Source organism: Sinocyclocheilus grahami, unplaced genomic scaffold (genome assembly GCF_001515645.1).
Source record: "Sinocyclocheilus grahami isolate Dianchi unplaced genomic scaffold, SAMN03320097.WGS_v1.1 scaffold819.1, whole genome shotgun sequence".
In the NCBI taxonomy this organism is placed as follows: domain Eukaryota; kingdom Metazoa; phylum Chordata; class Actinopteri; order Cypriniformes; family Cyprinidae; genus Sinocyclocheilus; species Sinocyclocheilus grahami.
In genome coordinates, this window is record NW_015505998.1 from 318,191 (window position 1) to 331,655 (window position 13,465).

General features: G+C 36.9%; 1 protein-coding gene across 1 annotated transcript in view; it reads left to right on the forward strand.

Annotated features, from left to right (window-relative positions):
* Positions 1-330: 330 nt before the first annotated feature.
* LOC107562340 (sorting nexin-14-like) overlaps positions 331-13,465 on the forward strand; it is a 38,426-nt gene continuing 25,291 nt past the window's right edge. The window contains exons 1-12 of the mRNA XM_016246976.1: positions 331-478; positions 667-787; positions 3,883-3,959; positions 4,637-4,715; positions 4,805-4,848; positions 4,952-5,039; positions 5,129-5,213; positions 5,444-5,600; positions 7,574-7,649; positions 7,932-7,976; positions 8,080-8,160; positions 8,345-8,459. Of these exons, the coding sequence (XP_016102462.1) occupies positions 342-478; positions 667-787; positions 3,883-3,959; positions 4,637-4,715; positions 4,805-4,848; positions 4,952-5,039; positions 5,129-5,213; positions 5,444-5,600; positions 7,574-7,649; positions 7,932-7,976; positions 8,080-8,160; positions 8,345-8,459 (1,105 nt within the window). The 5' untranslated portion in view covers positions 331-341. The remainder of the gene's footprint in view (positions 479-666; positions 788-3,882; positions 3,960-4,636; positions 4,716-4,804; positions 4,849-4,951; positions 5,040-5,128; positions 5,214-5,443; positions 5,601-7,573; positions 7,650-7,931; positions 7,977-8,079; positions 8,161-8,344; positions 8,460-13,465) is intronic.

Here is a 13,465-nt window from a genome sequence, read left to right on the forward strand (position 1 = left end):
CACAATTAAAAGAACCAAAGACTTAAACTACTTCAGTCTGTGTGCATTGAATTGATTTAATACACGAGTTTCACAATTTGAGTTGAATTACTGAAATAAATGAACTTTTCCATGACATTCTTATTTATTGAGATGCACCTGTATAAAAGATATATAGGTATAGTACTATGGTATTACTCTGGTAGTATCATGATTGTTTTGGAATTGTAACGTTGGCATGTAAATACATGAATATGGATATTTAGTACCAGGATACACAATATCAAATATCAGCCCAATATTGTACCAAAACAATAAGCGTGGTGTGATACTTTCTGATTGATTCTCTTGGTTTAGATATAATGTCAGACCCTCACTCCATTCTGGCGTGTGTGAGGAGAGGTCTGCGGTTACATGTGTTTAAGGATGTTGCTCGTCAATATCCGGTCATTTTCTGTATCTTCACCTTTATGATCTCCTCCACCATCATCCTCAACCAGTGAGTATCTTGACACACACATTTAATCAAGACATATTCTGACTGCAGCATGATCTGTTTTTTTCTCTAAATTCCACTTTTAGTGTCCATCAGGGTTTTTTGATCCCTGTTTTGACTGCTGATTAACAAATGTATTTCCCGGCATGCAGTTAAGTGTCTTTTATATGTTATCGTTCCACTTTTTCCAGGTATCTCCATATTCTCTTGATATTCTGGTTGTTTCTGGCTGGAGTGATCACATTCTACTGCTCCCTCAGTCCTGAATATCTGCTGCCAAATGTTCTCATCTCAATAAAGACAGAGAGGAAAGTAAGTATTAGTAAAAACAGGTCATTCAAACTTTAAAACCATCCAGATTTGAGGAATGTCAGACGCCAGGAGTGCAATAATGAGAGTCTGTTATAAGAGATTGTTTAGTTACATAAACTCATAAGACTTTCCGTTTCTTCCGTTTTCTTCAGTATACATTTGTCAAAAATGTGTGTGCTTGCATTATTATTATTATTATTGCATTATTTTGTGTGTGTGTGATCATTGCTATATATTTTTTATGTCTAAAAAGCTTCAGGATGGTAGCCTTACTCCAGTGTTCAATCAATATTTCAAATGTGAACAATAAGCATCAAAATAGCCAAAACATGGTATTGTAGAACAATCACAGAATATGCATTTACACACCACATCTCCCTTCTCTTGATAATGCTTTATAATAACAGAACTAGTGGCCTTTAACTACTGAGATGGAGCCTCAGTCTTAAAATAAAGGAAGATGTTTGCACCCTTAAATTAAATATCCAGAATTTTATTACAATCAAAACTTTCTGGAGCTTTCATTTCAGTATACGGAAATCTACATGTATTTATTTATTTATTTTTTGGCTTGCACCTGAGCCTATTTTGGGTTTTGATTGTGCACGATAAAGTCCTTTTTTTTTTTTTTAGATAAAATTGTAGTAAATAATTAGTGATTAAGGGTGCTCCAATCAGGATTTTTGTAGGATTTTTTTTGACATTTTCCAAAATATAATTATCTCACCTAAATGTTTGATCATGCAGGCCCCTACTCGCAGTGCGACCAGATATAATTTCCCCAGCTCCCTTTCCGTCTTCGCTCTTTTTAGTACTGCTATTAGCCGTGAGGGGGCACAGTTGAGCATCTCCTTTCACTCCTGGCCTTCTGGCCCCCAGATGGTCTCAGGCAGGAAGGAATCCATGTCATCTTCCTGATCTGTATCTGGGTCTGCCTTAGAATGCTCAAACATGGCCTGCACCATTCTGAGGTCACTGTGATCTGGATACTGAGCGGAAACTGGGGGAGCATATTTACATTTACATTTAATCATTTAGCAAATGCTTTTATCCAGTGCGACTTACAAATGAGGACAATACAAGCAAACAAACCAAGAGCAGCAATATATACAGTAAGTGCTATGACAAGTCCAAGTTTAGCCTAATGCAGCTCATTTAGCAAGTTTTTTTTTAATAATAATAAAAAAGAATAAAGAAGTAGAATACTGCAGATCTAGTGTTAGAGGGTCAAGTTGTTATTATTATGTTATAATAATTAAAAAGAAGACAAGCAGATAGAATAGAGAGTGCTAGTGTTAGAGGGTCAAGTGTAGATGGAGATGTCTTTCGCCGTTTCTTGGGCAGGTCGTTTCACCAGCAGGGAACAGTTAAGATACAAGTCTGTGAAAGTGATTTTGTTCCTCTTTGGGATGGAACTATAATGTGCCATATAATGTTCTCTTGCAGCTTCTGGAGCGCACATAAGATTTCCATTGAGAGTCTGCAGCTCACTTTCAGATGTTCACTGTTGTATCTGTAGATCTTGCATCTTGTTACTGCACTAAGTTATAACAATAAAGCAGAGAAAACCCAAAATCCTCAGGAAAGGGAAAGGGCGAAATAACAAAGAACTATTTACAGTAGATAACTGACTAGTAAAGTAAAAGGACAACAAAGAAACTTCCCTAACTCGCGTGCTAATCAAAAAAAGGAGAAAAATAATATGCCTGGTTCCCAACTCCCTACAGAGTTTTTCACAACTTATGAGCGGGTGAAAGGAATTTGTTTGTCTGAAGTCTTCTGCATTCTTGTATGTGCACCACATGAATCACTCGTAGCTAGGGCAGTAATTACAGTAATTCTCTGAGCTGAGAGGCAATTGAAAAAAGATAGAGGCGTGCAAGTGCACATAATAGCAGGAGAAAACCCCACACACACCATCTAGACACAAACACATTATAACAACATTTAAATAAATAAAACTACATAAATATGTGTCTTTGGTCGTAACAGTCGCTAGCATGATAATTTTTTCCTTCAGTTTATCACTAAACCCATTAATATGCCTCTCAGATTGGGAGTTTTTAATCTTGTGCTGGTCTTTCTTTTCTTTGTGTGTCCACAAAACTTTGACCAAATTATAAAAGTCCACCTATGCCTTTTTGTTACCGACAACCATAATTTTCTGTATTCTTGTAGGCAGTCTTAAACATCTCTGGTGACCACTAGCTACCCCACATCACATATAAACCCACATTTTGAGATGATCTCAGCTCCTGTCTTATCCATGAACATAACATCTCTTCTAAGCTCTCACTCAAGGCTACCTGTAACCACAGCATGAAAGCATGGATATTTGGATATAGATAGTGTTTCATATATATATATATATAAGCTATTTGAGTATATAGTGTTATGTAGGCAATTAATATAGAAGATATATCTTGATTCGTCAGACCAGGCCACTTTCTTCCAATCATCCCGGTCAAATCTTGATGACCTTGAGCCCATTTCATGTGTTGGTGATGATGGCCTGCAGTTAGACAGTGACACTCTACAACTTTGGTTTGCATTCTGTATATATTATCAGCATTATATTGAATCCAAGTCACCTTTATTTATATAATGCATTATCCAATACAGATTGTTTCAAAGCGGCGTCATGGTAATAAAAACAACTATCAGTGATGCAAACTTCATCAAATATGAGACAAATTCGGTAAAGCAGCTCTAAAAAGTCAATAGTGTCATTATTCAGCTCCAGTCTGTTCGGTGTTGATTCAGATCAGTTCAATAAATCAATTATGAAACAATTCAGTTCATTTCAGCTATAAGCAGCTCTCAATAGTGTAATTAAACAGCTCAAGTCATTGATTCAGTTCAGTTCAATAACCGTGTTGATTTGTCAATTATGAAACAAATGTGTTTCAGCGATAAAGCAGATCTACAGAAGACAACAGTGTCATTATTCAGTTCAAGTTTTGTTGTCATCCAATAGTGTCAGTACTGTCAAAGTGATAATATTACTGAATATTTAGTGTCTTTTAAACCCTTTTGAGACTTTAATGTCTGTACTGTATTAATGATTAATATACTGTATGTCTGTGCATCCTCAGCCACAGAAGCAGCAAGAATTATTCCCGCTGGGTCACAGTTGTGCAGTATGTGGGAAAAACCAGTGCAAACGCCACAGGTATGATATAAAATCTTTCAGGGAAAATGTTTTTTAAATTAAGACTAAAAGAGTTGTTGGAAGCTTAGTGATGTTGAAGTCGTGCGACCACAATGTAGTCCATTTATAGCTTACATTTAGCTTTTTAATTATGGCTAATGAATTTTGGCTTCAAAATTCATAGTTGTGTTCAAGCTCTGGATTATCATGATGAGCAAAACGTCCAAGAATCAGAAACTTTTGTTGGTCAAAAGCTTATTTTCTGCAACATTCCAAAAGCCAAATGGAAAAATTCATGGGTTTATGTCAGGGGAACCAGGGTGATACAAAACTTCTGGGTCTGTTTTTTTTGGACAAGTAAGCACATTTAAACCCTATATTTAAAAAATCCTATATTTAAGGTTCATTGTTAATTTTTTGATGATTTAAGTGCAGCTACCAATTAGTATCTCTGTGTTTAAGCAAGGAGTGAGAACACAATATTGGGTTTTAAAGACTTTTTTAAACACTATTCATCTTGGGTTTAAACTTAAAATGCAAAGAAAAATTCTAGCTTGAAAAAGACAAACCAAACAAATAATTCTGTAGCATTCTACAATACAAATTAAAGGGCAAGATCAGTTGTTTAGTATTTTGAAAAAAAAAATCGATTAAATAATGATGACATAAATGTAATTATTTGTGTTTTTATTCCAAAGACCTACCCTTCTGCTGGAGAACTATCAGCCATGGCTGGACTTAAAAGTGCCGTCCAAAGTGGATGCCAGTATTTCAGAGGTAGAGCCATAATTCCAGTCATGAGTAAAATGATATATAAGCAAATTAATAAATCAAACTAATAAATCCTTTGTTTGACTGATCTTCAGGTTTTGGAGTTAGTTCTAGAGAACTTTGTATACCCATGGTACAGGTGTGTCTGCTTTAAAGGCAAAAGTTACTCTTATTCCATGCTTTAGCTGGAAAAATGTAAGCAATATTCAACTTTTTTTTCTTTTATGATGTTTTGCCATTAGAGATATTACAGGTGATGAGGCATGTGTCGATGAACTGAGACAAACCATCCATTTCTTTGCTGCAGTTCTGGCTCACCGAGCACAAAGAGTGCATACACCTTCACACAATTCACAATTTACATACTGTAGCTTTCTATAGATTTACAAAGTGGCATACTGACTAAAACTGTCTTGTAGGTGGATGTTCCCTTAGTTTTGATGGACAAAATGATGAAGGCCGCTATGAAGCACATTGAGATCATTGCAAAAGCACAGCAGAAAGGTGCGTCCTGTGATGAAATCATTTAATATCAGAGGAGCTTCGGTCTAGAATTACAAGAACTAAATAAATAAGCTATCAAGAGATGGTTGGTTCTTTAAACTGAACTGTGGGACTTCCATTCACCTATAGAGCATCTCTCATCTTAAGTGTAAAGGACAGTTTGCATTTGTGGCACCATCAGTTTAATTAATTTTGTTAACCATCTTTTTTTGTTCAAATGGTGTGAGCAGTGAAGAATACAGAGGGTCTCCAGCAGGCAGCACTAGCTGAATACGGTTCCGATCTGCATGTGGCTCTGCGGAGCCGCAAAGATGAGCTGCTGTACTTGAGGAAGCTCACAGAGCTGCTGTTTCCTTACGTCATGCCCCCTAAAGCTACAGACTGCAGGTGCATCTCTCACACACTCACACTACTGCTCAACAGTTTGGGGTCCATTTTATATATATCTGTCAAACGATTAATCGCATACAAAATAAAAGTTTTTGATTGCATAATATATATGTGTGTGTTCTGTGTATATTTATGTATATATAAATACACACACATGCATGTATATATTTTGAAAGTATTTACATGTATTTACATGTCTATATTTATATATAAATTTATATTATATATAAATATATTTAATATATACATGCATGTGTGTGTGTGTATTTATATATACATAATTAATAAACAGAGTACACATACATATATTATGTAAACAATAACTTTTATTTTGTATGCGATTAATCGTATGACAGCACTAATATGTGTATATATATAGTGGTGTGAAAAAGTGTTGGCCCCCTTCCTGATTTCTTATTTTTTTGCATGTTTGTCACACTAATGTTTCAGATCATCAAACAAATTTAAATATTAGTCAAATATAACACAAGTGAACACAACATGCAGTTTTTAAATTAAGGTTTTTATTATTAAGCAAAAACAAATTCCAAAACAACATTTTTGGTCAAATGCTTCATGTTAAAAAGTGCAAAGCACAAAGGGAAGAGAAATCGATGCGTAGTGTATTATATCTGTGCAACAGTTATTGAGCCTTTCTTTTAACAGTTTTAAATTTCAGTTACTGTGCACGTTAAAAACTATTTATAGTCTTTTCTACGCCCGTGTTTTGTTCTCACAGACACCCGGTAGCAAGTAACAAAACATTAAACTCCGGCAAGAAGATAAAGTCCTTTTTGCAAAATCATCGACATGTATTTACAAATCCAGTATAATGGGAACACAGAATGATGTTGGAGAGAGCTGTACCGAGCTGACTGCTGTAACCGAACGCGAGCAAGGTTTAAAGCTGAACGAATGACTGACAGCCACAGCGGAGAAAAGAGTTTGTGTGAACTTTAATGTAAGGACTTAAATATTCATATGTAGCTCACATTAAGCTATCGTATGGCTTCAGAAGTAACACAGAATAATTCGCACAATCGAGAAAATTTTTTTTTTTTTTAAATCTTGGATTTGGATTGGCTCTCTCTGACCGATACCCGATCTGAGAAAAATGGCACTATCGGAGCCGATACCCGATATGAATATCGGATCGGCGCATCCCTAAAGATAACGATAAAGATAATAGTTTAAAAAACGTCCACACCACAGCTATAACGATAAAGGCAAATCACTTTCAGAACGATTTTTTCCAGCTGATGAACGATAAAAACATTGACAGCCAATCAGAATCAATCCTGCTGTCACGAGCTGGAGAATTTAAAGCGGCAGACGCGCGTGCGCTTAGAATAAACGGACGATATCGTCCGCTGGTGTGGACGTTAATATAGTTATCTTTATAGTTATCGCTCTTGGTGTGAACGGGCCTTTATTCTCACCAAGGCTGCATTTATTTGATAAAAATACAGTAAAAACAGTAATATTGTGATGTATATTTTAAAATGTAATTTCTTCTGTGATGCAAAGCTGAATTTTCAGCGTCATTACTCCAGTCTTCAGTGTCACATGATCCTTCAGAAATCAGTCTAATGTGTTTATTTGGTGATCAAGAAACATTTATTATTCTCAGCGTTAAAATCAGTTGCGCTGCTTAATATGTTTGTAAAAATCATAATATATATTTTTTCAGTATTATTTAATATATAGAAAGTTCAAAAGAACAGCATTTATTTGAAGCAGATATTTTTTTGTAACAGTCTTTGCTGTCACTTGATTAATTTAATGCGTCCTTTCTCAATAAAAGCATTAATTTCTTAAAAAAAAAAAAATCTAATTACCCTAAAGCTTTGAACAGTAAGAGATCCATCTTACACAAGTCTCTAAGTGTGAATTGCTGTGTGGAAAAGTGTGATGAGGATCAGTTGATGTTTCTGTGCTATATTCGTTTAAGCTTTGTGGTTCGTTCTCAGATCTTTGGCCCTGCTGATTCGAGAGGTCATGACAGGTTCTGTTTTTCTGCCAATAATGGACTTCGTGGCTGATCCTGTGAGTGAAACAGCTTAAATGAGGACATTAAACCATAGATATATTTTATCTTTGTTCTTCATTGATAAATTAAATTGATTACAGTATTAGTGTTTTTTTCATTAATAAATTAAATTGATTACAGTATTAGTGTTTTTTCATTAATAAATTAAATTGATTACAGTATTAGTGTTTTTTTTTTGCAATAGCTGCATTTGATACACCGTATAAATGTAAATAAATGTTGTTTTTCTTGTAGTTGTTAATCATATTCATGAATCACTTTTTTGTTTTGTTTTCCAGGACACAGTGAATCACATGGTGCTCATTTTCATTGATGATACTCCAGTGAGTGATTCAACCAAATTAATTATAGTCTGGTCAATCAGACTTTCCTGCCTTTTAAACATGTTTTTTCTTCTTCTTTTTTTTCTGTCATTTGTGCTGTTAGCCTGAGCCAGTGACTGACCCTCCATCTGCGCTGGTGCCCTTCTTGGAGAAGTTTGCAGACCCACGCAACACAAAATCCTCGGTGTGTACTTTGGCCACCTTAATATTACGATTTCAGGTTTTATCAAGACGTCTAAGGAAAAGAGTTGTAGTGAGAAGGTTGATCAATTTCAAAGTGTACTTATGATATTATTTCAGGGTTTTTTGAGTTATTGCATCTTGAACAAAACCTTACAGGTCATTTCTTTTGTTTGTTCTTCTGTCAGGTGTTGAAGTTGGATTTAAAGGAGATCAGAGAGCAACAGGATCTGTTGTTTCGTTTTATGAGTTTCCTGAAGGAGGAAGGAGCGGTACACGTCCTGCAGTTCTGCCTGACTGTGGGTGAGGACATGCATTTCACTGCTGACATGCACGCAATGCATGATGGTCTCATTAGGAAATAATCTGAAAGGGGAGATGTGGGTTTCTGTTACCAAAATATGTGCAAGTATATTCATTAAATAGCAGTCATATGCTAACATAAACATTACAAATGTAAGGGAAACAGGTCAATTTAGCTCAAAGGGAATCATTTAAGATTTTAAAGGGAATTTGGACAGAATCACTGTTTTACGGCTGATCACTGAGACGGCCAGCGATTCATTGAACGAGCCGTATAACATCAACTCTGCAATGGATATTAATATCCAAAGTATAGTGAAAACACTATTTATTAGCACAGTAACAAGATCGGCAGTTTAAGACATTAACTTGTGAGCACAAAACACAAGATACTTCTCTTTTCAATATGAATAAGACTTTATTGGATAAATCTAAGACATATAAACTAATCTAATACATAAACACACGCATTCACACAAGTTTGCAGGAAGAGAGAAAGTGAGGAAAGAATGAGTTTTAAGAGAATGAAAATGTGAAATCCCAAGTTTACAGCAATATGTGCAATTGCATAGATCTGAACAACCATCAATCACTTAATTAACCCTCGCATTGAGTTCCTCAATGAGGTTAAAATTTATATTAAATGCACCAGTTCAGCTAGAATCTGGAGGTACTTGCGTTGTACTTGTTCTTTGTCTGGTTGCCGAAAGGGGTTTCCCGAGGTCGCTGATTGGCTGGAAGTTCAGTCTTGGGAAGCCAGTGGTTGGGCGTTTGCTGACGACGCGGAGTTGTGGCCTGGTTGAAGTTTTAGACGGCACTTGAGGCACGTCGTTAGGCAAAACTTAACTCATAACACGAAACTCTCAACGGAAAATAAAAGAAACTAAAGTAAAGAAATAGAAGTAAAGTTTGACGAGACCAGGTGGCGTTTCTCCTCATGATTTTGGAGGAGATGGCGTGTAAGCCAGAGCACGCTCAAAAACTAAAGAAGCATGGGAAAATAAAATAAACTAAAGTAAAGAAATAGAAGTAAAGTTTGACGAGACTAGGTGGCGTTTCTCCTCATGGTTTTGGAGGAGCTGGCGTGTAAGCCAGAGCACGCTCAAAAGGCTAAAGAAGCATGATTAAAAAGCATAGCTCAAAGCTATGACTAAAAAGAAGAGAGTGAAACAAAGAGCGAGCAAAGAAGGGGCGAGAAGGGTTGAAGAGCGTGATTTTATGGTGTCCTGAGTACTTAAACTGGGCTTTTGGACACCTCCCAAATAATGAATATGATCCTATAAACTATTCAATAGTTTTTCAAAATACATACATAATAAATGATTAAGACCTGATAGACACACACGTGGGTTACATGCATAATATGGAGTAATGCATAGATACGTGGGTTACATACATAATATGGAGTTATGCATAGAAATGATTAGTTCCCTAAAATTGACAATCTCCTTCCTGAGTTGTTATGATTAGTGTGTTCCTTTTGTGTTAATGTTGAAAGCTGTTCTGTGAAAGAGTTGGTTAGGCTTGCTTCAGACTGGCTAGTGCTAGGGTCTGATTTATGAACATCCTGTTGTCTTGGGCCTCTGTGGAATTCGGCTCCTCATGTTTCACCCATGTTTTGACCAAATCTTAGATTGTCTGATTCGGTCTGATATCCTACACAAAGAAGGATCAAAGAATGAATTTCATCTTCAAATAAGATTGGAAGATAGCCACACTTTTAAATCTTCACCTACTGTTTCTGATCTGTAGTCTCTGATTTTAGTCTTTGTCAAAACCAGTTCAGAAAGTCAGGTCCAGTTGAGTTGGGGGAAAAAATCTCTTAAATCTATTAAAATTGGGTTTTTCTATTTTAAAATTTATTTATGCATGTTGAGTAAGAAGTGATTTGCTCAAGTACAGATCTTAGGACCCAAGAAATGAAATCTGATCAAATGAAATAGACTTTATTATTGTCCCCAAAGGGGAAATTTGTGTTGGACTCAAGGTGTTTACATTAACAAGACCATTGGATCCATAAATAACAACACACACACACACACACACACACACACACACACACACAAAGAAGACCTATAATGTGTGGTGGGCATCACACTGAATAAGCAGCTTTATGTTGGTTTATACAGTGAATTTGCATACGAGTTCAACTTGAATCCAATTCAAAATCCAAATGGGGAAGTTTGTTTGCCTCATGTAAATTCCTGATCATGACGATTTCTGTTGAGATGATGCGTTGCCTGGTGAATTTCACTGTACAAAGGTAAAAGTGACTAGAAGTGGTGCATAAAATGCATATAATGTCAATTAAGTTGAATGTTGCTATGGCAGAGTTACATTATCTAGGAAAAGATAGACTTGTTTATCTTAAATGAATGGGGTCCTAGCAATCTGAAACACGCAGATGAAGGACTCTATATGGACAAAAGTATTGGGACACCTGACCATTACACCATCAGGGAATTTAATGAAATTGCATTCTAAATACGTTGACATTAATATTGAGTTGGTCCCCCCTTTGCCGCTTCCACTCTTCAACGAAGGCTTTCTACAAGATTTTGGAGTGTTTCTGTGGGAATTTTTGCCCATTCATCCTGTAGAGCCTTTGTGAGGTCAGGCACTGATGTTGGACGAGAGCCTGACTCAAAATCTCTGTTCAGGTTCATCCCAAAGGTGTTTGATGGGGTTGAAGTCAGGGCTCTGTGTGGGCCAGTCAAGTTCTTCCACACCAAACTCATTCAGCCATATCTTTATCCACCAAACTTTACAGCTGGCACAATGCAGTCAGGCAGCTAACTTTCTTCTGGCATCTGCCAAACCCAGACTCGCCCATCAGGCTGTCAAACAGAGAAGCGTGACTCACCATCTGATGCTTGCCATTGTTCTTGTTGATGTGAGGCTTGCATACAGTTGCTCGGCCATGGAAACCCGTTCCATGAAGCTCCTGCCGCACAGTTTTTGTGCTAATGTTAAAGGTGCAGCATGTAATATTGACAGCTGGCGGTTGAAATGGGTACTGCAGTCCAAATTCAAAATATTGTTTCTCCCAGCCCCTCCTCCTCAGACGCGTCGCTCCAGCGAGTTGTCAGATTGAAGACATGCAATGGGAATAATCGCATTCGACAATGGAAGCAGTGAGTCTTACACTGTAAGTTGATGAGTTTATTTATCCTTTTTTTAATATGCCTCTGGTCTTAGAGGTTTTTAGATTGATGCCAAGGCTTTTTAGGTCGGGTAGAATCTGCAATCTCTGAGCCAGTTCATTTGCTGGCTTCCATGGCTGCGATACACTGTTTTCCGCTCTCTGGCAACCTGGAGTGTCAAAATACTATTGGTTAAACTGGCTGTGGGCGGAATCACACAGACCAAAACAAAAGCAGGTATTCCGACACGGAATGCACATTTTCAAAGTAGAATAACTGGCTTTAGCGTTGTTTATCAGAGAAACAAGTATGTGAACTTGGCATGTTTCCTAAATATCTACGAATATATTTTGGTGTTTTTATGCTTTGGTACAGTAAAAAAAATTACATACAGTACCTTTCATGTCAGTGGAAGTTTGGAGCTCTTCAGCTATAGAATCAGCAGGGCACTGATGACCGTTACACTTTCAGCACTCAGTGATCCGCTTTGTGAATTGACCCTTCGCAGGGAGATTGATTGACTGGCATTTTGTCCAACAAACAAACCGATTAACTTCGGTGGACTTAAACTTGAAAAATCTTTCCACAGTTAAAATAAAATACCTTCAGATTTTCATTCATGTTTATTTCGTGCTTTGTCTAGTAAATATGAAAAGATGATCGGTTCACGTGCCGCTTGAACTGAGACACTATCTGTCACAAAATATTAAAGAGCCACAAAATGGTATTTATTGATGGAATAAATAAAAATAAAAAAAATTTGAAAGCTGAGACTTGTCTCATAAAGGGCCTTTCACACCACTTTAGTTCCAGAACTAAATGTACAGTACTAAAGTACTGGGCAGCTATAGAATCAGCAGGGCACTGATGACCGTTACACTTTCAGCACTCAGTGATCCGCTTTGTGAATTGACCCTTCGCAGGGAGATTGATTGACTGGCATTTTGTCCAACAAACAAACCGATTAACTTCGGTGGACTTAAACTTGAAAAATCTTTCCACAGTTAAAATAAAATACCTTCAGATTTTCATTCATGTTTATTTCGTGCTTTGTCTAGTAAATATGAAAAGATGATCGGTTCACGTGCCGCTTGAACTGAGACGCTATCTGTCACAAAATATTAAAGAGCCACAAAATGGTATTTATTGATGGAATAAATAAAAATAAAAAAAATGTGAAAACTGAGACTTGTCTCATAAAGGGCCTTTCACACCGCATTAGTTCCAGAACTAAATGTACAGACTAAAGTACTGGGACAATTTTGCGCGAACTATTTCCCAGTACCATTTGAACTGAGACACTATCTGTCACAAAATATTAAAGAGCCACAAAATGGTATTTATTGATGGAATAAATAAAAATAAAAAAAATTTGAAAGCTGAGACTTGTCTCATAAAGGGCCTTTCACACCACTTTAGTTCCAGAACTAAATGTACAGTACTAAAGTACTGGGACAATTTTGCGCGAACTATTTCCCAATACCATTTAAAGGGTTGTATTCGCACCGACAGTGTACGTAAGACACACAGTGACGTCATTTGTGCGCGGCGTTCAACAATGTAAACAAAGAACAACGTTAACAGCAGAAGGATGGAGGACGCTGTGATCGGAGCGGTGTTTTTGTTGTCTTGCGGGTTTCACAATAATGGACATGAAATGTCGACGTATAGGCTGCATAAAGCGATTGAAAGAACGGGAAGGAGGACTAAGAATCTCCAACGACAACTGGCAGTGCTACATTTGCTACAAGTGCTTGCACTTCAGCGTCCGTCCATCTATCGCAGCACTCCATACTTGCGAAATAAGTTGACACAATGTTTGCAGTATGTTTACATGGCGTTTTAAATCATGGCGGGTGAGGG